At 44.8% G+C, this 22,353-nt stretch overlaps 1 protein-coding gene across 1 annotated transcript in view; it reads left to right on the top strand.

Annotated features, from left to right (window-relative positions):
• Positions 1 to 22,353, top strand: part of LOC132874726 (zinc finger protein 271-like) — a 63,215-nt gene that overhangs the window by 11,628 nt on the left and 29,234 nt on the right. The window contains exons 2-3 of the mRNA XM_060911098.1: positions 12,371 to 12,542; positions 16,647 to 16,918. Of these exons, the coding sequence (XP_060767081.1) occupies positions 12,383 to 12,542; positions 16,647 to 16,918 (432 nt within the window). The 5' untranslated portion in view covers positions 12,371 to 12,382. The remainder of the gene's footprint in view (positions 1 to 12,370; positions 12,543 to 16,646; positions 16,919 to 22,353) is intronic.

The following is a 22,353-nucleotide window of genomic DNA, read 5'->3' as shown; positions in this document are numbered from 1 at the left end:
CAGCCACCCTGCGAAGGAAACTCATTTCGGCCGCTTGTATCTGCAATCTTGTTCTTTCGGTCATTACCCAAAGCTCATGACCATAGGTGAGAGTCGGAACGTAGATCGACCGGTAAATTGAGAGCTTCGCCTTTTGGCTCAGCTCCTTCACCACGGCGGACCAGTAACGCGACCGCATCACTGCGGAGGCTGCACCGATCCGCCTGTCGATCTCGCGCTCCATCCTTCCCTCACTCGTGAACAAGATCCCGAGATACTTAAACTCCTCTACTTGAGGCAGGACTTTTCCACCAACCTGGAGAGGGCAAGCCACCCTTTTCCGGTCGAGAACCATGGCCTCGGACTTGGAGGTGCTGATTCTCATCCCAGCCGCTTCACACTCGACTGCAAACCGCCCCAGTGCATGCTGAAGGTCCTGGTTTGAAGAAGCCAACAGGACAACATCATCCGCAAAAAGCAGAGATGAAATCCTGTGGTTCCCAAACAGGATTCCTTCCGGCCCCTGGCTGCGCCTAGAAATTCTGTCCATAAAAATTATGAATGGAACCGGTGACAAAGGGCAGCCCTGCCGGAGTCCAACATGCACTGGGAACAGGTCTGACTTGCTGCTGGCAATGCGAACCAGACTCCTGCTCCGTTCGTACAGGGACCGGACAGTCCTTAGCAAAGAGCCTCGAACCCCATACTCCCGAAGCACCCCCCACAGAATACCACGAGGGACACGGTCGAATGCCTTCTCCAGATCCACAAAGCACATGTGGACTGGTTGGGCAAACTCCCATGAACCCTCGAGCACCCTATGAAGGGTATAGAGCTGGTTCAGTGTTCCGCGACCAGGACAAAAACCACATTGTTCCTCCTGGATCCGAGGTTGGTCAAATTCTCCTCTCCAGTACCCTGGAGTAAACCTTCCCCGGGAGGCTGAGAAGTGTGATTCCCCTATAATTGGAGCACACTCTCCGGTCCCCTTTCTTAAAAATAGGGACCACCACCCCAGTCTGCCACTCCAGAGGCACTGTTCCTGACCGCCACGCGATGTTGCAGAGGCGTGTCAACCAAGACAGCCCCACAACATCCAGAGACTTAAGATACTCAGGGCGGATCTCATCCACCCCCGGTGCCTTGCCACCGAGGAACTTGCAAACCACCTCAGTGACTTGGGCTTGGGTAATGGACGAGTCCACCTCTGAGTCCTCAGCCTCAGTCTCCTCAATGGAAGACATGATGGTGGGATTGAGGAGATCCTTGAAGTATTCCTTCCACCACCCGACAATGTCCCCAGTCGAGGTCAACAGCTCCCCACCCGCACTGTAAACAGTGTTGGCAGAGTACTGCTTCCCCCTTCTGAGGCACCGGACGGTTTGCCAGAATTTCTTCGAGGCCGACCGATAGTCCTTCTCCATGGCCTCCCCGAACTCCTCCCAGTTCAGAGTTTTTGCCTCCGCAACTGCCCGAGCTGCAGCACGCCTGGCCTGCTGATACCCGTCAGCTTCCTCAGGAGTCCCGGAGGTCAACATGGCCCAATAGGACTCCTTCTTCAGGTTGAGGGGGGAAGAGAGAGAGAAAGAAAACATGTTGTTAGGTATGCCCTAAAAATGACAAGTATTAAATCTGTGTGGTAGGCTCGCAGAGATGAGAGTATTGACATCAGGCATAACTCACAACAATGGCATGTTAATATGGTAAAAAATATATCATGACCTGCTCTGGCTGGATGCTTGATTGGGTGATGGGAGCACACTCCTCAGCAATGATGAGATGCAGATGGGACCCTTAGGGCTGGCCAAGACAATTCAGTTACATTTCGCCGGGTCTGGGACATGCGACAGAAGTCTGACGGCCGATTCCCTGCAGGCTACGATAGCCAGTCGAGGTCTCCACCCTCTCCACCAAAAGATTTCCTGTTGACTCCATGTAACTCAGAGGGACAGATTTGGGGTGGGGGAGGGGGGAGGGAAAGAAAACCCAAGTTGTTAGGTATGCCCAATGTCACCTGAATAAGTAGGAGCAGTATACATATTGCACCGAGTACAAGCAGGGACTCCGGCAACTAACTAAGACAGCATAACTAAAAGGAGAGAGCCAGAAGGTAACACAGGCATGAGGGAGCCCCGGGACATAAAGCAGCCAGCCACTTCACCGTCAACAAACTCGAGTGAGTAAGCGAGTGGGGACTGTCAGCATCCATACATCCCAGTTTACCAAAACACTCTATGTCTGAGGACCCTCTAGATCTACACCTTTACCTCATAAACACCATAAACAAAAGGCTTGACTAAACAGATATGTTTTCAGCCTAGACTTAAATGCTGAGACTGTGTCTGATTCCCGAACATTACTTGGAAGGCTGTTCCATAACTGTGGGGCTTTGTAAGAAAAGGCTCTGCCCCCTGATGTAGCCTTCACTATACGAGGTACCAGCAGATAGCCTGCACCTTTTGATCTAAGTAGGCGTGGCGGGTCATAGAGGAGCAGAAGTTCACTCAGGTACTGTGGTGCGAGACCATTTAGTGCTTTAAAGGTCAATAGTAGTATTTTATAATCAATACGAAATTTGACTGGGAGCCAATGCAGTGTGGATAAGACAGGCGTGATGTGGTCATATTTTCTAGTTCTAGTAAGGACTCTTGCTGCTGCATTTTGAACTAACTGGAGCTTGTTTATGCACTTATTGGAACATCCAGACAGTAAGGCATTACAATAATCCAACCTGGAGGTAACGAAAGCATGAACTAGTTTTTCTGCGTCATGCAATGACATTAAATTTCTTATCTTTGCAATATTTCTGAGATGAAAGAAAGCTATCCGGGTGATGTTATCAATGTGAGTTTCGAATGAAAGACTGGGGTCAATAATCACTCCGAGGTCTTTTACTGCTGCATGTGAAGAAACAGAAAGGCCATCCAGAGTCACTGTGTAATCAGAAAACTTACTTCTAGCTGTATGTGGTCCTAGCACAAGTACTTCAGTCTTGTCAGAGTTAAGCAGAAGGAAATTAATAAGCATCCAGTGTCTAATGTCCTTAACACATTCCTCAATTCTATTAAGCTGGTGTCTCTCATCAGGTTTTGCAGAGACATACAACTGTGTGTCATCAGCATAACAGTGGAAACTAATACAATGTTTACGAATAATATCGCCCAGATGTAACATATATAGAGAAAAAAGCAGTGGACCCAAGACCGAACCTTGTGGAACACCAAACTTTACCTCGGTACATCTAGAAATATCACCATTTATATCAACATACTGATAACGATCAGTTAGATAAGACCTGAGCCAGCAGAGGGCCATTCCCTTAACTCCCACAACATTTTCTAGTCTATCCAGAAGAATGGAATGATCAATGGTATCAAATGCTGCACTAAGGTCAAGCAACACAAGTAGCGAGACACAGCCCTGATCAGACGCCAACAGTAGGTCGTTTACTACTTTAACCAGTGCTGTCTCTGTGCTATGATGAGGTCTAAATCCTGACTGATACATTTCATGGATGTTATTCCTATGTAAATATGAGCATAACTGCTGTGCCACAGCTTTTTCAAGGAACTTGGAGATAAAGGGGAGGTTTGATATTGGCCGATAATTGGACAGCTGACAGGGATCAAGGTCAGGTTTTTTAATCAGGGGTTTGATAACTGCTAGTTTAAAGGATTTGGGTACATAGCCAATCATAAGAGAAGAATTTATTATTTTTAGAAGCGGTTCAATTACTCCAGGCATTATCTGTTTGAATAGATGTGTCAGTAAGGGATCTAGTACGCAAGTTGAGGCTTTTGATGTAGAGATTAATGAAAATAATTCAGTTTCTTTTAGGGGAGTAAAACATTCTAACTGATGATCTGATACAGTTATATAGTTAACTACAAGGTCACTTTCATTGTCTGACCTTAAATTAGTATTTTGAATTTTTTGTCGGATGTGAGCAATTCCAGCGTTATGGACGTGACACTTGAACTCAAAATGGCAACAAATGACCCAGTGCATGTTTTATTGTCTCCCAGTATTTAAACAGGTGTTGCATATTTTAAGGTTGTACCATACTGGAGAAGTGATAGAACAAGAACAATTCCCATAGTACATCTAGGGCATGCCAGAAAATGCCAATAAAAGATGTGTTATGGATGTGACAGAAAAAGTATCACTTTTCTTGGGTGACTGTACATTTTTATCAAACTCTGTGAAATTGTAAACCTAATGTCGAAATGGAGATATCCATTTGATAGAGGGGTCCAAGGTGAATATTAAAAAATCTTTGTTTAAAATATTTTGTATTTCATGCAGAGTTTCGGAAGGAAAAGTCAGTGTTATGGATGTGACGAAATTCCGTTACGGATGTGACGCGTCTGAAATAGACATGGCATATGTTTAGAAAATCAGCAATTTAACCACCATAACCCTTTGAAAAACTCTCTAAATATCAGCTAAAACTATCAAAGTTCTTAAATAATATTTAGGATGGCTATTGTTTTGCTGTTTTGTGGATTTTAGCATACATTTCTGTGGCTTATGGCAATAATATAGAATTGTACATGATCAAAGTTGGTTTGGTTTTAGCTTGGGGTTTACATTATAAGAAAGAAAGACTGACAGTGATGTATTAGGTTGGTTACAAATTGGTTCAACTTATTCACATCTGTAAAATACAGGTCTAGGTGATATCTCTGGGAGTGGTTTTGATGTATTACATGTTGCTTTATTTTTGCATGGTGAGGTTGACATTTACATGGAATTGCCCATATTCTCAATTTTGTCATTAAAAAAATTCATGAAGTCGTTGCTACTACATACTGCAGGTGTGCATGTGTCGATAGTGGACTTATTCCTGGTTAATTTTGCTACAGTATTAAATACGAATCTAGGATTATTTTTGTTATCTTCTTTTAGGGAGGAGAAATATGTTGATCTCACAGCACTAAGAGCTTTTCTATACTTCAGGAAGCTCTCCTTCCAAGCTAATTTGAACACTACCAATTTTGTTTGACGCCATTTACGTTCCAATTTTCGAGTGGTCTGTTTTAATGTGCGAGTGTCATCATTATACCAGGGTGCTAATTTTTTGTCTCTGACCATTTTCCTTTTTAGAGGAGCTACATTATCTAAAGTATGGCGGAATGTTGACTCTAAGCATTCAGTTGCCTGATCAAGTTCTGCAGGGGCTGACAGTGACCCAATCAAAGTTGATAACCCTGGGAGATCATTTATAAAGCTCTGTGCAGTAGTTGACGTGAAAGTACGTTTAATACAGTAGCGTGGTGAGGTGCATATATTATTACTCAGACATAGTTTGAATGAGATGAGATAATGATCTGAGAACTTCAGACTGTGGAAGTATGACTATATTGTCTACGTTTAATCTGAATGTTAGTATTAGATCGAGGGTGTGACCACCATTATGGGTCGGTCCTATGACATTCTGCTTAATCCCGACTGAGTCTAAGATGGACACAAACGCTGTTTTTAAAGGGTCTTCTGGGTTATCGAAGTGAATATTAAAATCTCCGACAACTAAAGCTTTGTCTAAGGAAATAACCAGATCTGAGATAAAATCTGCAAATTCAGAAAGAAACTCAGAATATGGCCCCGGGGGCCTGTAAATAATAAACAATGGAATTAACTGGATAGACTTATTTTTCGAGGCTACATACATTATATGAGTATGAAGAACTTCAAATGTATTAAATTTATAACCAGGTTTTTGTGTTACACCTAGATAATCGTTATAAATAACCGCGACGCCTCCTCCTCTGCCAGTTAGACGAGGCTGGTGTATATAACTGTATCCAGGAGGACTCGCTTCATTTAATGCTATATATTCATTTGGCTTAATCCATGTTTCAGTTAAACAAAGTACATTAAACTCCTGATCAGTAATGAGTTCATTAACCATTAGCACTTTAGATGTAAGAGATCTAATATTTAATAGCTCCACCTTTAGATCAAAGGTGCTGGCAGCAGCTGTACAGTCAGTATGATCTAATTTTATATTGATTAGGTTACTGGAACAAACTCTCTGAATATTTCTACCTTTTTGTTGAGCTCGGGGAACAGACACAGTCTCGATGTAGTGGACCCTGAGTGACGACTCTGTGCAGCTAGCAGACAGTCGGTTTAGCCTGTTCGTCTGCTCCCTGGCCTTGGCTCTGGATTTTCAGAAATTAACTAGGCCTGTTCTGAGACTATGACCTATGCTGCAGGAAATGAGAGCAGCACCTTCCCGAGTGGGATGGATACCGTCCCGCCCTAACAGGCCAGCAGTGCCCTCAAAATTAGCCCAATTATCTATAAAGCCCACACTGTTTTCCCGGAGGTGGGAGTTAAAGACCTCCCCAACAGAGTGCTCGGCCAGATGTTCCCAGCAGACCCTCACCATACGTTTGTGCCTGCCAGGTCTGTCCAGCTTCCCCCTCCGCCAGCAGATCCAACTCACCACCAGGTGGTGATCAGTTGACAGCTCAGCCCCTCTCTTCACCCGAGTGTCTAAGACATGGGGCCGGAGATCAGATGAAACGACAACAAAGTCTATCATCGACCTCTGACCTAAGGTGTCCTGGTGCCACGTGCACTTATGGATGCCCCTATGCTCGAACATGGTGTTTGTTATGGACAAACCGTGACTAGCACAGAAGTCCAATAACAAAACACCACTCGGGTTCAGATCGGGGAGGCCATTCCTCCCAACCACGCCCCTCCAGGTGTCACTGTCATCGCCCACGTGAGCATTAAAGTCCCCCAGTAGCACAATAGAGTCCCCAGTCTGAGCACCCCTCAGTACCTCTCCCAGGGACTCCAAGAAAGCCGGATACTCTATACTGCTTTTCGGCCCGTAGGCACAAACAACAGCAAGAGCCCTCTCCCCAATCCGAAGGAGCAGAGAGGCGACCCTCTCGTTCACTGGGGTAAACTCCAACACATGGCGGCTGAGCTGGGGAGCTATAAGCAAGCCCACACCAGCTCGCCGCCGCTCACCATGGGCGACTCCAGAGAAGTGGAGAGTCCAGCCCCTCTTGAGGAGCTGGGTTCCAGAGCCCAAGCTGTGCGTGGAGGTGAGCTCGACTATCTCTAGCCGGTACCTCTCAACCTCCCGCACAAGCTCAGGCTCTTTCCCCCCCAGCGAAGTGACATTCCATGTCCCAACAGCTAGCCGCTGTGTCCGGGGATCAGGTCGTCGAGGCCCCTGTCTTCGACTGCCACCCAATCCACACTGCACCAGTCCCCTACTGCTACCTCTGTGAGTGGTGAACCCACAGGAGGTCGGGCCCACGTCACCTCTTTGGGCTAAGCCCGGCCAGGCCCCATGGGCAAAGGCCCGGCCACCAAGCGCTCACATACGAGCCCCAACCCCAGGCCTGGCTCCAAGGTGGGGCCCCGGCTGCGCCATACCGGGCGACGTCACGGTCCTCGATGGTTTCTCCATAAGGGTTTTGGTGAACTGCTCTTGGTCTGGCCTGTCACCTAGGACCTGTCTGCCTTGGGAAATGCTGACAGGGGCATAATGCCCCCGACAACATAGCTCCTAGGATCATTCAAGCACACAAACTCCTCCACCACAATAAGGTGGCAGTTCTACACTGAACAATTAATGTTGAAGCACTTTTTAAACATCACACTTTTAAGGATTGTATATGTTAGGATGTGTGTACTGTTGCTGTCTTGTCTGTTACAATGTATTTTACATAGCTGTTATTTTGTATTGGGATCGCTGAATTCCTGCCTGCACAATGAATTTACCAATAATATGGTATGTTACAAATAAAGAAACTTTGGACCCGCCCTCCATTCTCAAACTGCCGCTAGGCCATGTCCCCACTGCCACATACCCCCACCGGTCGACTCGGGCCGGGGAGCCATCCATCCTGCAGTGGACTCCCCCTTCAATGGAACAGGAAGTCTGCCACCACCATCTGTGCCCCGGCCTGTGGACCACCTCGAATGTAACCATGTAACCTACTGGAGGGTGAGATACCAATGGGTGATCCGCACATTGGCATCCGTCATGCGGTGGAGTCACTGGAGGGGCACGTGGTCCGAACAGAGAGTGAAAGGGCACCCCAGCAGGTAGTAATGGAAGGTGAGGACCGCCCACTTGATGGCCAGGCACTCCTTTTTAATGGTGCTGTACATACTTTCATGCATAGAGAGCTTGCAGCTGATTTACAGTTCCTTGCTCTCCACCTTCTGGTACAAAACGGCCTCCAGCCTTTTGTCCGATGCATCTGTCTGTAAAATGAAGGGGAGAGAGAAGTCAGGGGAGTGTAAAAGTCCCCCCTCCCCCCCCCACACACACTGCAGCTTTTACCTTGGTGAAAGCCTGTTGGCACTGCAACGTCCACTGGACCGGATCTGGTGCTCCCTTTTTAGTGAGATCAGTCAGTGGGCTGGTGACATCTGAATAATTACAACCCCGATTCCAAAAAAGTTGGGACAAAGTACAAATTGTAAATAAAAATGGAATGCAATAATTTACAAATCTCAAAAACTGATCTTGTATTCACAATAGAACATAGACAACATATCAAATGTCAAAAGTGAGGCATTTTGAAATTTCATGCCAAATATTGGCTCATTTGAAATTTCATGACAGCAACACATCTCAAAAAAGTTGGGACAGGGGCAATAAGAGGCTGGAAAAGTTAAAGGGACAAAAAAGGAACAGCTGGAGGACCAAATTGCAACTCATTAGGTCAATTGGCAATAGGTCATTAACATGACTGGGTATAAAAAGAGCATCTTGGAGTGGCAGCGGCTCTCAGAAGTAAAGATGGGAAGAGGATCACCAATCCCCCTAATTCTGCGCCGACAAATAGTGGAGCAATATCAGAAAGGAGTTCGACAGTGTAAAATTGCAAAGAGTTTGAACATATCATCATCTACAGTGCATAATATCATCAAAAGATTCAGAGAATCTGGAAGAATCTCTGTGCGTAAGGGTCAAGGCCGGAAAACCATACTGGGTGCCCGTGATCTTCGGGCCCTTAGACGGCACTGCATCACATACAGGCATGCTTCTGTATTGGAAATCACAAAATGGCCTCAGGAATATTTCCAGAGAACATTATCTGTGAACACAATTCACCGTGCCATCCGCCGTTGCCAGCTAAAACTCTATAGTTCAAAGAAGAAGCCGTATCTAAACACGATCCAGAAGCGCAGACGTCTTCTCTGGGCCAAGGCTCATTTAAAATGGACTGTGGCAAAGTGGAAAACTGTTCTGTGGCCACACGAATCAAAATTTGAAGTTCTTTATGGAAATCAGGGACGCCATGTCATTCGGACTAAAGAGGAGAAGGACGACCCGAGTTGTTATCAGCACTCAGTTCAGAAGCCTGCATCTCTGATGGTATGGGGTTGCATTACTGCGTGTGGCATGGGCAGCTTACACATCTGGAAAGACACCATCAATGCTGAAAGGTATATCCAGGTTCTAGAGCAACATATGCTCCCATCCAGACGACGTCTCTTTCAGGGAAGACCTTGCATTTTCCAACATGACAATGCCAAACCACATACTGCATCAATTACAGCATCATGGCTGCGTAGAAGAAGGGTCCGGGTACTGAACTGGCCAGGCTGCAGTCCAGATCTTTCACCCATAGAAAACATTTGGCGCATCATAAAACGGAAGATACGACAAAAAAGACCTAAGACAGTTGAGCAACTAGAATCCTACATTAGACAAGAATGGGTTAACATTCCTATCCCTAAACTTGAGCAACTTGTCTCCTCAGTCCCCAGACATTTACAGACTGTTGTAAAGAGAAAAGGGGATGTCTCACAGTGGGAAACATGGCCTTGTCCCAACTTTTTTGAGATGTGTTGTTGTCATGAAATTTAAAATCACCTAATTTTTCTCTTTAAATGATACATTTTCTCAGTTTAAACATTTGATATGTCATCTATGTTCTACTCTGAATAAAATATGGAATTTTGAAACTTCCACATCATTGCATTCCGTTTTTATTTACAATTTGTACTTTGTCCCAACTTTTTTGGAATCGGGGTTGTAGGTATGAACCTAGGATAGTAGCCAGCCAGCCCCAGGAACTGCCTCACCCCCTTTTTGGTCTTGGGCCTCGGGCAAGCCGCAATCACAGCAGTTTTGTCAATTTGGGGATACACCTGCCCATGACCCAGATACCGTACTTCCACCCACCCAGTTGCACATTTTTGGGGGGGGGTTAGCTGTGAGACCCACATGCCTCAGTGACTCTAGGACAGCCCTAAGGTGTTCAAGGTGCCGAGGCCAATCATTGCTGTACGCGATAATGTCGTCAAGGTACATTGCCACATAGGCAGTGTGGGGATGGAGGATATTCTCCATGAGCTGCTGGAATGTGGCAGGAGCCCCAAATAACCCAAAAAGAAGCGTGACAAACTGGTGTAATCCAAACGGTGTGGAAAAGGCCATTTTCTCTCAGGATAGAGTAGTCAAGGGGATCTGCCCATATCTCTTTGTTAAATCCAGTGTCGAATAAAAGTGAGCAGCATCTAACCGATCAAGCAACTCATCAATGCGAGGCATTGGGTATGTGTCGAATTTAGACACCACGTTGACTTTTTTCTATAGTTTACAAAGAACCGGACTGATCTATCAGTCTTGGGTACCAGGACCGCTGGGCTACAGGAGGACACCACTGGTGCGGTGGGCCAGCTGTGGGGAGCCAGCCCCCGTCTCTGTGGTGGGGGAATGGGGTGGGGATGGGACGAGAAGGGAGAAGAGGTGACCCATCCGCCTGCTGTCGGAACCGGCATCAGATGGCCCTCCACCAACTTGATGGCTTGCTCCAGGGACGCTGAGCGTTGATGCTGGACCCAGTCTGCCGTTCCTTCCGGAAGTTGAGCAATTAAACTGTTCCAGTGTCACCAGATCGATGATCCTGTTGGTGTCATGGTCTTCCACCCTCAGCCGCTATTGGTCGAATGCGAACGGCCGGCTGACGACCTCCAATGTCCGTGTCCAGAAGCACTGGCGCTGTTGTTCCGGAGAGTGGCTGACACACTGCAGGATGGCTCTCTTCAGGTCGGTGTATATGAGCTGGCTGCCGGCAGCGAGCTGCTGTGTGGCGGGCTGTGCCTCGCCAGTCAGAAGCGGAAGTAGGCATGCTGCGCGCTGCTCGACTGGCCACCCCCACACTTCGGCTGCTGGCTCGAAGTGAGCAATTAAAGCCTTCCGGATCGTTGTACGGGCCCATCTTTGTGAGGGTGCTGTGGGGAGGGTCCGCTGCGGTCGAGGTCCCCGACAACACAAGCAGATGCCGGAATGCTTGGCGATCTTCCTGCTGGGCCAGTATCAAGGCTTCAAAGCATTGCTCTTGTTCCTTCTGGAGGGCGGTCAGCGCTTGATTCTGGTTCTGCTGGGCAGTAGCGAGGGCATGGATGAGATCCTTTAATGGGGAAGACTCCATGTCATGGTTCCCTTCTGTACTCCCGGGTTTCGGCACCACTCTAATACGTCCCTCATGTGGGTGGAGTACAGAAGCATGGCAGATGAGAGATGACGTTCACACACACCTTTTATTTTCATGTTGTTTTTCAGCTTTAACGTCCGTTTAGGTACACAGACGTGTGTATACACACAGTTGTGTTTTGGTCTGGGGAAATCTCTTCTCTCTGCTCTCTCCCTCTATTTCTGTTCTCCACAGTCACTGCAACACACACACACACATTTAATTGACAACAGGTGCATTGACTTTGCCACTCACCTTCCCTGGCCCCGCCCTACATTCACAAACTGACACTAAGCCACGCCCCCACTGCCACAAATGCGTTTGAAGTTCTTCATACTAACTGTCCAGGTTTTTGTGTCATGCCGAGATAATCATTATAAAGAATCGCGATGCCTTCTCTGCCAGTTGGATGAGGCTGGTGTATATAACTGCAACCAGGAGGACTAGTTTCATTTAATGCTACAGACTCATTTGGTTTAATCCATGTTTCTGTTTAAACACAGTACATTAAACTGCTGATCAGTAAGAAGTTCATTAACAGTTCGTGCTTCAGACATAAGAGAGAAAATATTTAAAAGTCTTACCTTTTACAGTAGGTCAAAGGTGCTGGCAGCGGCTGTACAGTCAGTATGATCTAATTTTATATTAATTAGATTATTAGAACAAACTCTGAGTATTTCTACTTTTTTGTATAGCTCGGGGAACAGGCACAGTCTCAATGTAATGAAACCTGTGTGATGACTCTGTACAGGTAGCAGACAGACAGTTTAGCCTGTTCGTCTGCTCCCTGGCCTTGGCTCTGGATTGTCGTGGATTAACTAGGCCTGTTCTGAGACTGTGAGCTATGCTGTGAGAAATGAGAGCAGCATCTTCCCGAGTGGGATGGATACCGTCCCGCCCTAACAGATTTGTTTGATCTTTAGCTGTGTGAGGACATGAAGACAGAGACATCCATGGATGGAGAGACCTCAGAAGCCTGTGTGAAGAAAGAGGAGACGTTGGAGCTGAATATCTACAGCTATGGAGACGATCTCAACAACCCACCTGAAGGCCTCTCCGTTAAAGTGGAAGATCCTGACGATAAAGACTATCTCTGTAAGACATTAGGCCACTCTGGTGCTCAGTAACACTCACTGTTTATTCTACCCTGCACACTATTTGGTGCACTAAAAGTGCAATACAGTACATTTGGGATGTAGCCTCAGTCTCTTATTTTAATCAACAAATTGACATTGAAATTTTTATTTTTTATTGATGAAAGTATGAACTTTGTTTATAGAGTGTGTAACATGGTAGCGAGGAGTGAGAGAAACTTTGTTTGTTTGTTTGTTTGTTTATTTATTTAAAATACTTTCGTCATTATAAACCGAGGATGTTAACCTGAACAAAAAAAGCATGGAATATCACACGATGGGTGTGTATTAAAAAAATCTGTGCTGCGTGGTTTTATTTTCATATTACAGCATGGCCCAAAATGTATGATTCCCCTCAAACCATAGTGATTTGCTTGTTATTGCAATTTTGAATTTATTAATGAATGACACATTCAATGTTTAATTTGTCTCTGTTTACATTTAATGTTGCAGAATGTCTGTCATTCCCTCCAGCCACTCCTGTGTTTTATTCTGAGACAAAAAAAAAATGTGGCATGTCGTGTGACTGATGCCCCTTTTCCACCAAAGCAGTTCCAGGGCTGGTTCAGGGCCAGTGCTTAGTTTGGAACCGGGTTTCCTGTTTCCACTAACAAGAACTGGCTCTGGGTCCAGAAAAAATGGTTCCAGGCTAGCACCAACTCTCTGCTGGGTCAGAGGAAAGAACCGCCTATGTCAGCGGGGGGGCGGAGTTAAGACCAACAACAATAACAAGACCGCGAAATATCGCCATTTTTAAGCGACGAGAAGCAGCATCTGTACAAACGCGAAGTCCTCCATTATTATTATTGTTGTTGCTGCTGCTGCTGCTTCTTCCATCTTGTTTTGCTTCGATATTCGCGCCAAGGTTTATGCAAACGTAGCAACGTAACTGACGTATACAGCGACGTAATGACGTGTCTTCTCTTAGCACCAGAGCTATGGAAAAGCAAACTGGTTCTCAGCTGGCTTGCAAGTTGAACCAGTTGTGAACCAGCACCGGCACTGGCCCCGAACCTGCCCTGGAACTGATTTGGTGGAAAAGGGGTATGAGAAACCAGAAAGCACAAAGTCCTCTGTCCTGAAGACACTTCCATCTTGGGGAAATTTACTGACTGATACCTGGGTCTCCTTCCATAAATGTTAAATAAATGTGTCCTAACGTCTTCACCACATTAGAAGATTATAGGTTCCCCCCCCTTCTTGCACCCATTTGTCGTCCAGTGTGGTCACCTGCTAGTATCCACCCACTAGCCAGGTCTCTCTAACCATGTGAGTGAAGGCTAACACGTACTTCCTCCAAGACATGTCAAGCCATCAAACTCCTCTTTTTCAATTGCAGCTCATGCTGTGTCACATGATAGCAAAACACACCTGGAGGACAGTGCTATGTGCTCTGTTCCCCACATGCATAAGCTCGCAGAAGATCCCAACCAGCTGTGATTTAATAGGGGACAGAGAGTATGCCCCTCATTATGCCTCTAGAATGGAATGTTCAATAAGAGACAGTGGGTGTGAGAGACAGGAGTCCAAATATACGGATTTTGGGGCATCACAGTGGCGCAGCTCCAGGGTCCTGGATTCGATTTTAAGCTCAGGTTGCTGTCTGTGTGAAGTTTTGCAAGTTCTCCTCCCCGTTGGACTATCTATTTATTTACTTACTTTCTTACTTACTGTGTGGACAGAAGAAGAAGAAACTTTTTATCACATGCACACTTCAAGCACAGTGAAATTCATCCTCTGCATTTAACCTATCTGAAGCAGTGAACACACACGCGCACACACCCAGAGCGGTGGGCAGCCACACCAGAGCTCCCGGGGAGCAGTCAGGGGTCGGGTACCTCGCTCAAGGGCACCTCAGCCCAAGGCCGCCCCACGTTAACCTAACTGCATGTCTTTGGATTGTGGGGGAAACCCACGCAGACACGGGGAGAACATGCAAACTCCACACAGAAAGGCCCTCGCCAGCCGCTGGGTTCGAACCCAGAACCTTCTTGCTGTGAGGCAACCGTGCTAACCACTACACCACCGTGCTGCAGTTGATTTTGTTTGTACCTGCATGTGATTTTCATAACAAATTTGGGAAATTCTGTTCCCCAGAAGATAAGCAAACAAGTAGGTGAATTTAAAACAACCCTGACCAGGCAAGTCCTAAGACAATACTGTAAATATATCATGCAGTGCCACAGTCATGTTAATGAACATTCGTTTTATTTTGCCCTGCAAGCTTCGTATCTGACCATTTGTTTACTCCCACAAGGAAGTAAAAAAAAAAAACTCATACTCGTATCCAGTACTGGCACAAAATATGGAAATGCCTAGGAAAAGATCAATTTTGCATACTTAATCCATGCAAATAACATCAGAATCTGCACTGAAGGCAACTGAAATACATTATGGAGATACAGAGACACCTTTTAACCACAATTTTATACTTTACCCATGAAAATACTAGCAGTTTTGGCCATCATTGTGTGATAAACAACATAAAGATATTGGAAATAGTATCATCTGTTTAGTTTAGCCCCAAAAACCACCTTAATCACTCCTTGTTGGGCAATCCTACCCTGATATGCTAATTATTCCACAGGTGAAAACCATTAACTAAATCATGTGGTCTCGACAAATAATTAATTAGAAAAAGTATTTATCCTCTGACTACAGCCAGGCAACAGGCAGAAATGGCATCAGAGAGAGAAACTACAGAAGAGCAGCGTATTAGGATGAAAGTTTTGTGGGAGGAGGGTCATTCATAATGAGCCATAGCAAAGAAACTGCATGTGACCCATAGTGCTGTCTGGAAATGCCTCAAGCATCACCAGAAGACTGGGAACTTCAAGAACATTTCAGGCAGAGGAAGGAAGAAAAAGTTGACTAAAGCTGATGTCCAGTACCTCAAGACTACATCCCTACAAGAGAGGAAGAAATCCAGCAAGGAACTGGCACAGGACCTCCAAGATGCTACAGGCAAGGATGTGTCCCCACACCTGGTTAGGAAGACGCTCTCAGCAGAAGGCCTCAAAGGTCATGTGTCATTGCGCAAAACTTTTGTTGAGAGGTGGAAATAAGCAGAATAGACTTAACTGGGCAAAAATTCACAGGAGTTGGACTTCTGAGCAGTGGAAAAGGGTCATGTTCTCAGATGAGAAGAAATTTTGAATTATTTGGCAACGCTATGCAACAGTAAGTCAGGTGCAGAAAGGGAGAAAGATACAAGGCAAACTGTATTTCTCCCACAGTAAAACATGGCGGAGGGGTCCTGCAAGTATGGGGAGCCATCACCGACAATGGAGTTGGTCATCTCCTACAAAATAGATGGGACCTTTACTGCTGACAAGTACAGACAAATCCTTATCCATCATGCTGTGCCTTCTGGAAGAGCTCTCATTGGCAACAACTTTATCTTCCAGCAAGATAATGACCCAAAACACACAGCCAGGATGGTTAAACAGTATTTACAAAACAATGAACAAGATGGCAGCTTGGCAATTCTTGATTGGCCAGCCCAAAGTCCTGACATGAATATAATTGAGCAAGTCTGGAACTACATGGAGCGAGAGAAGGTGAAAAGGGCTCCTTCAAACCTGCAACAGCTCTGGGAAGTGTTGCAAGACATATGGAGATCAATTCCACTTGATTTTATTCATAAACTTTATGATAGCATGCCTGATTGTGTCAGTGCACTTCAGTGTCAAGGGGTTCCATACCAAATATTGATAATATTTTAGAATGATTTACTCTGGTTACTTGTAACATTTGTTTGTTATGATGAAAATGTTTAGTTTATTAAGAGAACTTGAGAACAAAAGGTCAAATTGTGTTGTTTTGTCATTTTGGTAGGTGTTTCCATATTTTTTGCCAATACTGGTACCTTGTTGTGTCCTGTTTGATCCCAGTCCTGATGGACACCTCTAGTCTCAACCAGATGCTCAGTGAACCTTACTGGCAAGCTTTCTTAGGATAATCTTTATACAGTACTAATGTACTGTATATGGTCTTGGATAGACACACACAGATTGCACACACATTTGGGCCTCATTTCTTCCTGTTGTGTTTTCTCTACTCCTAGACTGTGAAGTTTGCAAATCCTTCTTCCTCAACAAATGCGAGGTTCATGGACCACCCCTCTTCATCCCCGATACTCCTGTTCCCATGGGAGTCCCTGACCGAGCCAGACAAACACTTCCTCTTGGGCTAGAAATCCAGAAGTCCAGTATTCCTGATGCAGGCCTGGGAGTGTTTAATAAGGGGGAGACTGTTCCAGTAGGTGCACACTTCGGCCCCTGCCAGGGAGAGCTGGTGAACCGAGAGGAAGCCAAGAACAGTGGAGCTTCCTTGGTTGTGAGTTTGTCATAAATTTTATTATAAAGATTGTATATTTTTATGTAACAAAATATGATGACTAGATGAAGGTAGCTCCAATTAATATCAATTTCTTCTTGCAGATGATATGTGGAGTAGTGGTGTAAATCGCAAGTTTGAGCACAATGCGGTCCGTCATCAGTTCTTTTAGCCAGTGTGGTGGAACTTGCCTGTTAATAAAAATACACCTCAGTGCTCAAGTTGTCTGTGTCTATGTGTCAGCCCTGTGATGACCTGGTGACTTGTCCAGGGTGTACCCCGCCTTTCGCCTTTTTTTTATCTAAATGGCCTTTAATCCCATTTTGAAAATAAATTTGGCTCCAGGGAGGAGGATTATTATTGTAGCGACCAGAAAAGGCAGTCGCTTTAGTTGTTGCTAGTTCCACGGAGCCTTGCCAGAGTGCAAAGGCTCATGGGGCTGTTAATGTTTAAGCTTGGAGAACATTAGGGGCTAAATAGCAATGAGCCACCTTGACCAAGACTCCTGCAGTAATTGACCACCTCTGTCCTGTATTTCTGATAGGCATGTATCTTGTAGTAAAATAAAACATCTAGAACCATGTTATGTACAGAGCATAGGATGTCACATAAGTCAATCAGTCCCTATCCCAGTCCACCATCCCACCCTGCCTGAAGTCCTCTACCATCTTCCATTGCCAAAAAAAGACCATGAGCAGCCTGAATATCCACTGACCAGTGGCACTTACTCCCGTTATCATGAAGCGCTTTGAGCAACTGGTTCAGACTTGCATCATCTCAAGTCCCCCACCCATGTTAGACACCAGTATACTTATAGAGCTAATGGGTCTACAGAGGACGCCCTAGCAACAACTCTCCACACTGCCCTCACTCACCTTGAGCAGCAGGAGAGCTATGCTAGGCTGTTCTTTGTGGACTTTAGCTCAGCATTCAACACCATTCTCCCTCACAGACTGGTGTCCAACCTGACAGACCTAGGACTGTCTTAATCCATCTGGCTCTGGATAAAGGACTTCCTCTCTGATTGCCTCAGCAATGGCTCCCCACTCTTCACCCTCTCGTCAAGTCAAGTTTATTTGTATAGCGCTTTTAACAATAGACATTGTCGCAAAGCAGCTTTACAAAATTTGAACGACTTAAAACATGAGCTAATTTTATCCCTAATCTATCCCCATTGAGCAAACCTGTGGCAACGGTGGCAAGGAAAAACTCCCTCAGACGACATGAGAGAGAAACCTCGAGAGGAACCAGACTCAAAAGGGAATCCATCCTCATTTGGGTGATAAGAGACAATGTGATTCTAACATTTTTAACATGAAATCAGTTTTGTTGATGTTGTAACTCTTCATTGATGGAAACTTGAGTGCAAAACTGTTCATGACAACTGCAGTCCTAAAGTTAGCAAGTCAGTTGTAGTCCTCAGCCATAAAAGCATTACTGTAAGAGTCCAGAGCATCTTCTAAGTGTGACTTTCAACTGTCCATATGGGGCTGTCCTCCACAGGAGCGATGTGATGAGACTCCAACCAGATGTAGGGCATCAGAATGGATCAGGCAGGTCTGAGGAGCAGAACAGGTCAGGATTGCCATGTAACTCAGATGGACAGATGGGTGGAGGGGGAGAGAGAGAAAACACAGGTTGTTGGGTATGCCCAATGTCACCTGATGAGTAGGAACAGTATACATTTTGCACTGAGTACAAGCAGGGACTCCGGCAACTAACTATGACAGCATAACTAAAAGGGGAGAGCCAGAAGGTAGCACAGGCATGAGAGAGCCCCGGGACATAAAGCAGCAGCCACTACAGGATCAACAAACTTGAGCAAGCAAGCGAGTGGGGACTGACAGCATCCATACATCCCAGTTTACCAAAACACTCTGTCTGAGGACCCTCCAGATTTACTCCTTTCCCTCATAAACACTCTTAAAAAAAAAGTCTCGACTAAACAGATATGTTTTCAGCCTAGACTTAAACATGGACTGTGTCTGATTCCCGAACACTACTTGGAAGGCTGTTCCATAACTGTGGGGCTTTGTAAGAAAAGGCTCCGCCCCCTGATGTAGCCTTCACTATACAAGGTACCAGCAGATAGCCTGCACCTTTTGATCTAAGTAGGCATGGTGGGTCATAGAGGAGCAGAAGTTCACTCAGGTACTGTGGCGCGAGACCATTCAGTGCTTTCAAGGTCAAGAATAGTATTTTACAATCAGTGTGAAATTTGACTGGGAGCCAATGCAGTGTGGATAAGACAGGGGTGATGTGGTCATATTTTCTAGTTCAAGTAAGGACTCTTGCTGCTGCATTTTGAACTAACTGGAGCTTGTTTATGCACTTATTGGAACATCCAGACAGTAAGGCATTACAATAATCCAACCTGGAGGGAACGAAAGCATGAACTAGTTTTTCTGCGTCATGTAGTGACATTGAATTTCTTCTCTTCGAAATATTTCTGAGATGAAAGAAAGCTATCCGGGTAATGTTATTGATGTGAGTTTCGAATGAAAATCCGGGGTCAATAATCACTCCGAGGTCTTTTACTGCTGCGCGTGAAGAAACAGAAAGGCCATCCAGAGTTACTGTGGAATCGGAAACTTACTTCTAGCTGCATGTGGTCCGAGTACAAGTACTTCAGTCTTGTCAGAGTTAAGCAGAAGGAAGTTAATAAGCATCCAGTGTCTAATGTCCTTCACACATTCTATTCTATCCTCAATTCTATTAAGCTGGTGTCTCTCATCAGGTTTTGTACAACCCCGATTCCAATAAAGTTGGGAAAAAGTACAAATTGTAAATAAAAACAGAATGCAATGATGTGGAAGTTTCAAAATTCCATATTTTATTCAGAATAGAATATAGATGACATATCAAATGTTTAAACTGAGAAAACGTATCATTTAAAGGATTTTAAATTTCATGACAACACCACAGCTCAAAAAAGTTGGTACAAGGCCATGTTTACCACTGTGAGACATCCCCTTTTCTCTTTACAACAGTCTGTAAACGTCTGGGGACTGAGGAGACAAGGTGCTCAAGTTTAGGGATAGGAAAGTTAACCCATTCTTGTCTAATGTAGGATTCTAGTTGCTCAACTGTCTTAGGTCTTTTTTGTCGTATCTTCCATTTCATGATGTGCCAAATGTTTTCTATGGGTGAAAGATCTGGACTGTAGTTCAGTACCCAGACCCTTCTTCTACGCAGCTGTTGGTAACTCGCCAGCGCCCCCTATAACGATCCCACAATTCCTTACGCGCTCCACCCGGATGTGACGTAAAGTGGAACTGCTTTAACTGTATCGAGAGCGCCTCGATTCGTCCTCTCGTGTTCTGACTACTGGAGTGGTCGGACGGACTGTAGGCACGCTCGCCTACAGTGTTGAGACTAACCGCTATTGTCTGAGAACAGCCTGTTCAAATTAGTTTCGGCCGAACTTTTGAACGACCCGCTAAGTTTCAGCGATATAGTGGTTTTGATTCTAAACCTTTGCAAAGTTTAACTACAGTTAAGTAGTTTTCCACGCTAAGAGGCATTTGCGGACAGCTTCGCTCCTCTCAGCTTTTTCTCGTCGACGCATCACCGGAGGTTTCTCCTGAAGCACCGTGGGCCAGCTAGGCCTCCATCTCCCTGCTTCGTTAGCCGCGGTTGGACGCAACGCGCCGCTAACCTCCTCTCCTCGGACTGCGACCCTCAGCGCGGACATCGGAGAAAGAACTTCCATCGCATTGAGTAGGCACTTGGGCAAATTTTTAATTTGTAGCTTATTCAGATGGTTGTTAGGGTCATGTTTAAGCTTTGAGCTATTTAGCATACCCGCTCAGACACGGAAGGTGTTTGTTTTTATTGTTTGTTTGTTTGTTTTTATTGTTTGTTTGTTTGTTTTTATTGTTTGTTTTGGTTCTGTTTTTTTTTTCCTTTGAACTTGTTAGACAGGGTATCTTGCATGATATCTTTCCTTAACTCCATTGCTAGCTTCCCTATCTGATTAGCAGCGCAGCGACAAGTTTGTTATTTTAAGCTCCGAGGCTAGACCGCTACAAGGCCTAGTCCTCTCCCTCCAACATCCACACACACACTCTCTCTCTCTCTCTCTCTCTCTCTCTCTCTCGCGTTGAGTTCTTTGCCTAGATAGTCTGTTGGGAATTGTTGTTAAGTGCAGTGTTTGGATCCAGCTGTAGCGTGGTCAGATTCTCCTTAGCAACTTATTGCTAGCTACCTCAGGGTGATACGCTAGCTCGTAGGCTTGTGTTCTCGACTAGGCCTGCAGGCGCCATTTTTCCGACGCCATTTTGTTACCTCCCTCATTGAGTTACCTGTGATACGACACCTAGGCACTGACCGCCATTTTGTTTAAGCATTGCCAGAGTGGCTAGTCATTAGCATCTGCCCACAGATACCTACACAAAGCACACATTAGCCACAGAGCTAATCCTTTGTTCTATTTAGCTAACATTCCTTTGTTTTAGCTAACGACAAGCTAGGTCACACACACACACACCTCCACACACACGCACACACAAGGGATTCTCTTTTTCTATCTTTTTCTCTCTCTCTTTCCCTCAAATTTATAGTCCAGGTGTAATTGTTCCATTGTTTTGTCTTGTTATTACCTTTGCCGACATTGAATGTATTTTGAGATTATTATTATTAGTGAGTAGTAGACAAATAAAAGCTAATAAAATTGAATTTGCATTTTACTTGTTCCTGTTGTTTATTCACAAGGTCAACTATTTAGAACTCCTTTTTCCTTCAGAATTTAGCTTTTGTATACAACTGGGTTTCCCATCTAATACAGAGCTACCATTAATCTTGAATGTAACCATTCACGGTGAGTAAGATTAATAATTTAAGATTTTATGAGACTGATCTTTATTTATAAATTGATTAATTTAATTATCAATTATTACATAATTTATAATTTAATTAATCCCAATTCAACCTACATTAAAGTGGTGCCCCGTGTGAGGATTAGTTTAATGACCTTGTGAATTTCTCAACAATAACTTGTAAACTGCTGTATACCCAAAATCAACTGCCAAGGTATAACACAGATGACTTTAATGGTGAATCATTAACAGTGTGTTAATCACAGAACTGAAATTCAGCTGCCAACCACAGTTAGCTGATAAACTGGTTTAATTGATTAGTACATTAGAGTAATATCTAATCCAAGTACTTAATATTATTAATAATAATAATCATTATTGTTAACTATTATTAATTGAGCTAATTAATACAAGTGAAACATTAGTGAAAACAAAGTAGCTAAGAAACCACATCAATTATTTAGCAACTTGGATTAAATTAAATTCTAACCTAATCAACCCCTAGTATTAATTTCCTTTAAGTTAATTAATACATTTCGAACAAAATGTCGCGTTCCCCATCAAGGGAGTCAGAAGGGCCCCTCCTCTCTCTCTTCGACGTTGTAGGCGATTTAGGCC

The sequence above is a fragment of the Neoarius graeffei genome, chromosome 27, assembly GCF_027579695.1.
Source record: "Neoarius graeffei isolate fNeoGra1 chromosome 27, fNeoGra1.pri, whole genome shotgun sequence".
NCBI lineage: Eukaryota > Metazoa > Chordata > Actinopteri > Siluriformes > Ariidae > Neoarius > Neoarius graeffei.
This window is presented reverse-complemented; position numbering and strand designations above follow the sequence as displayed.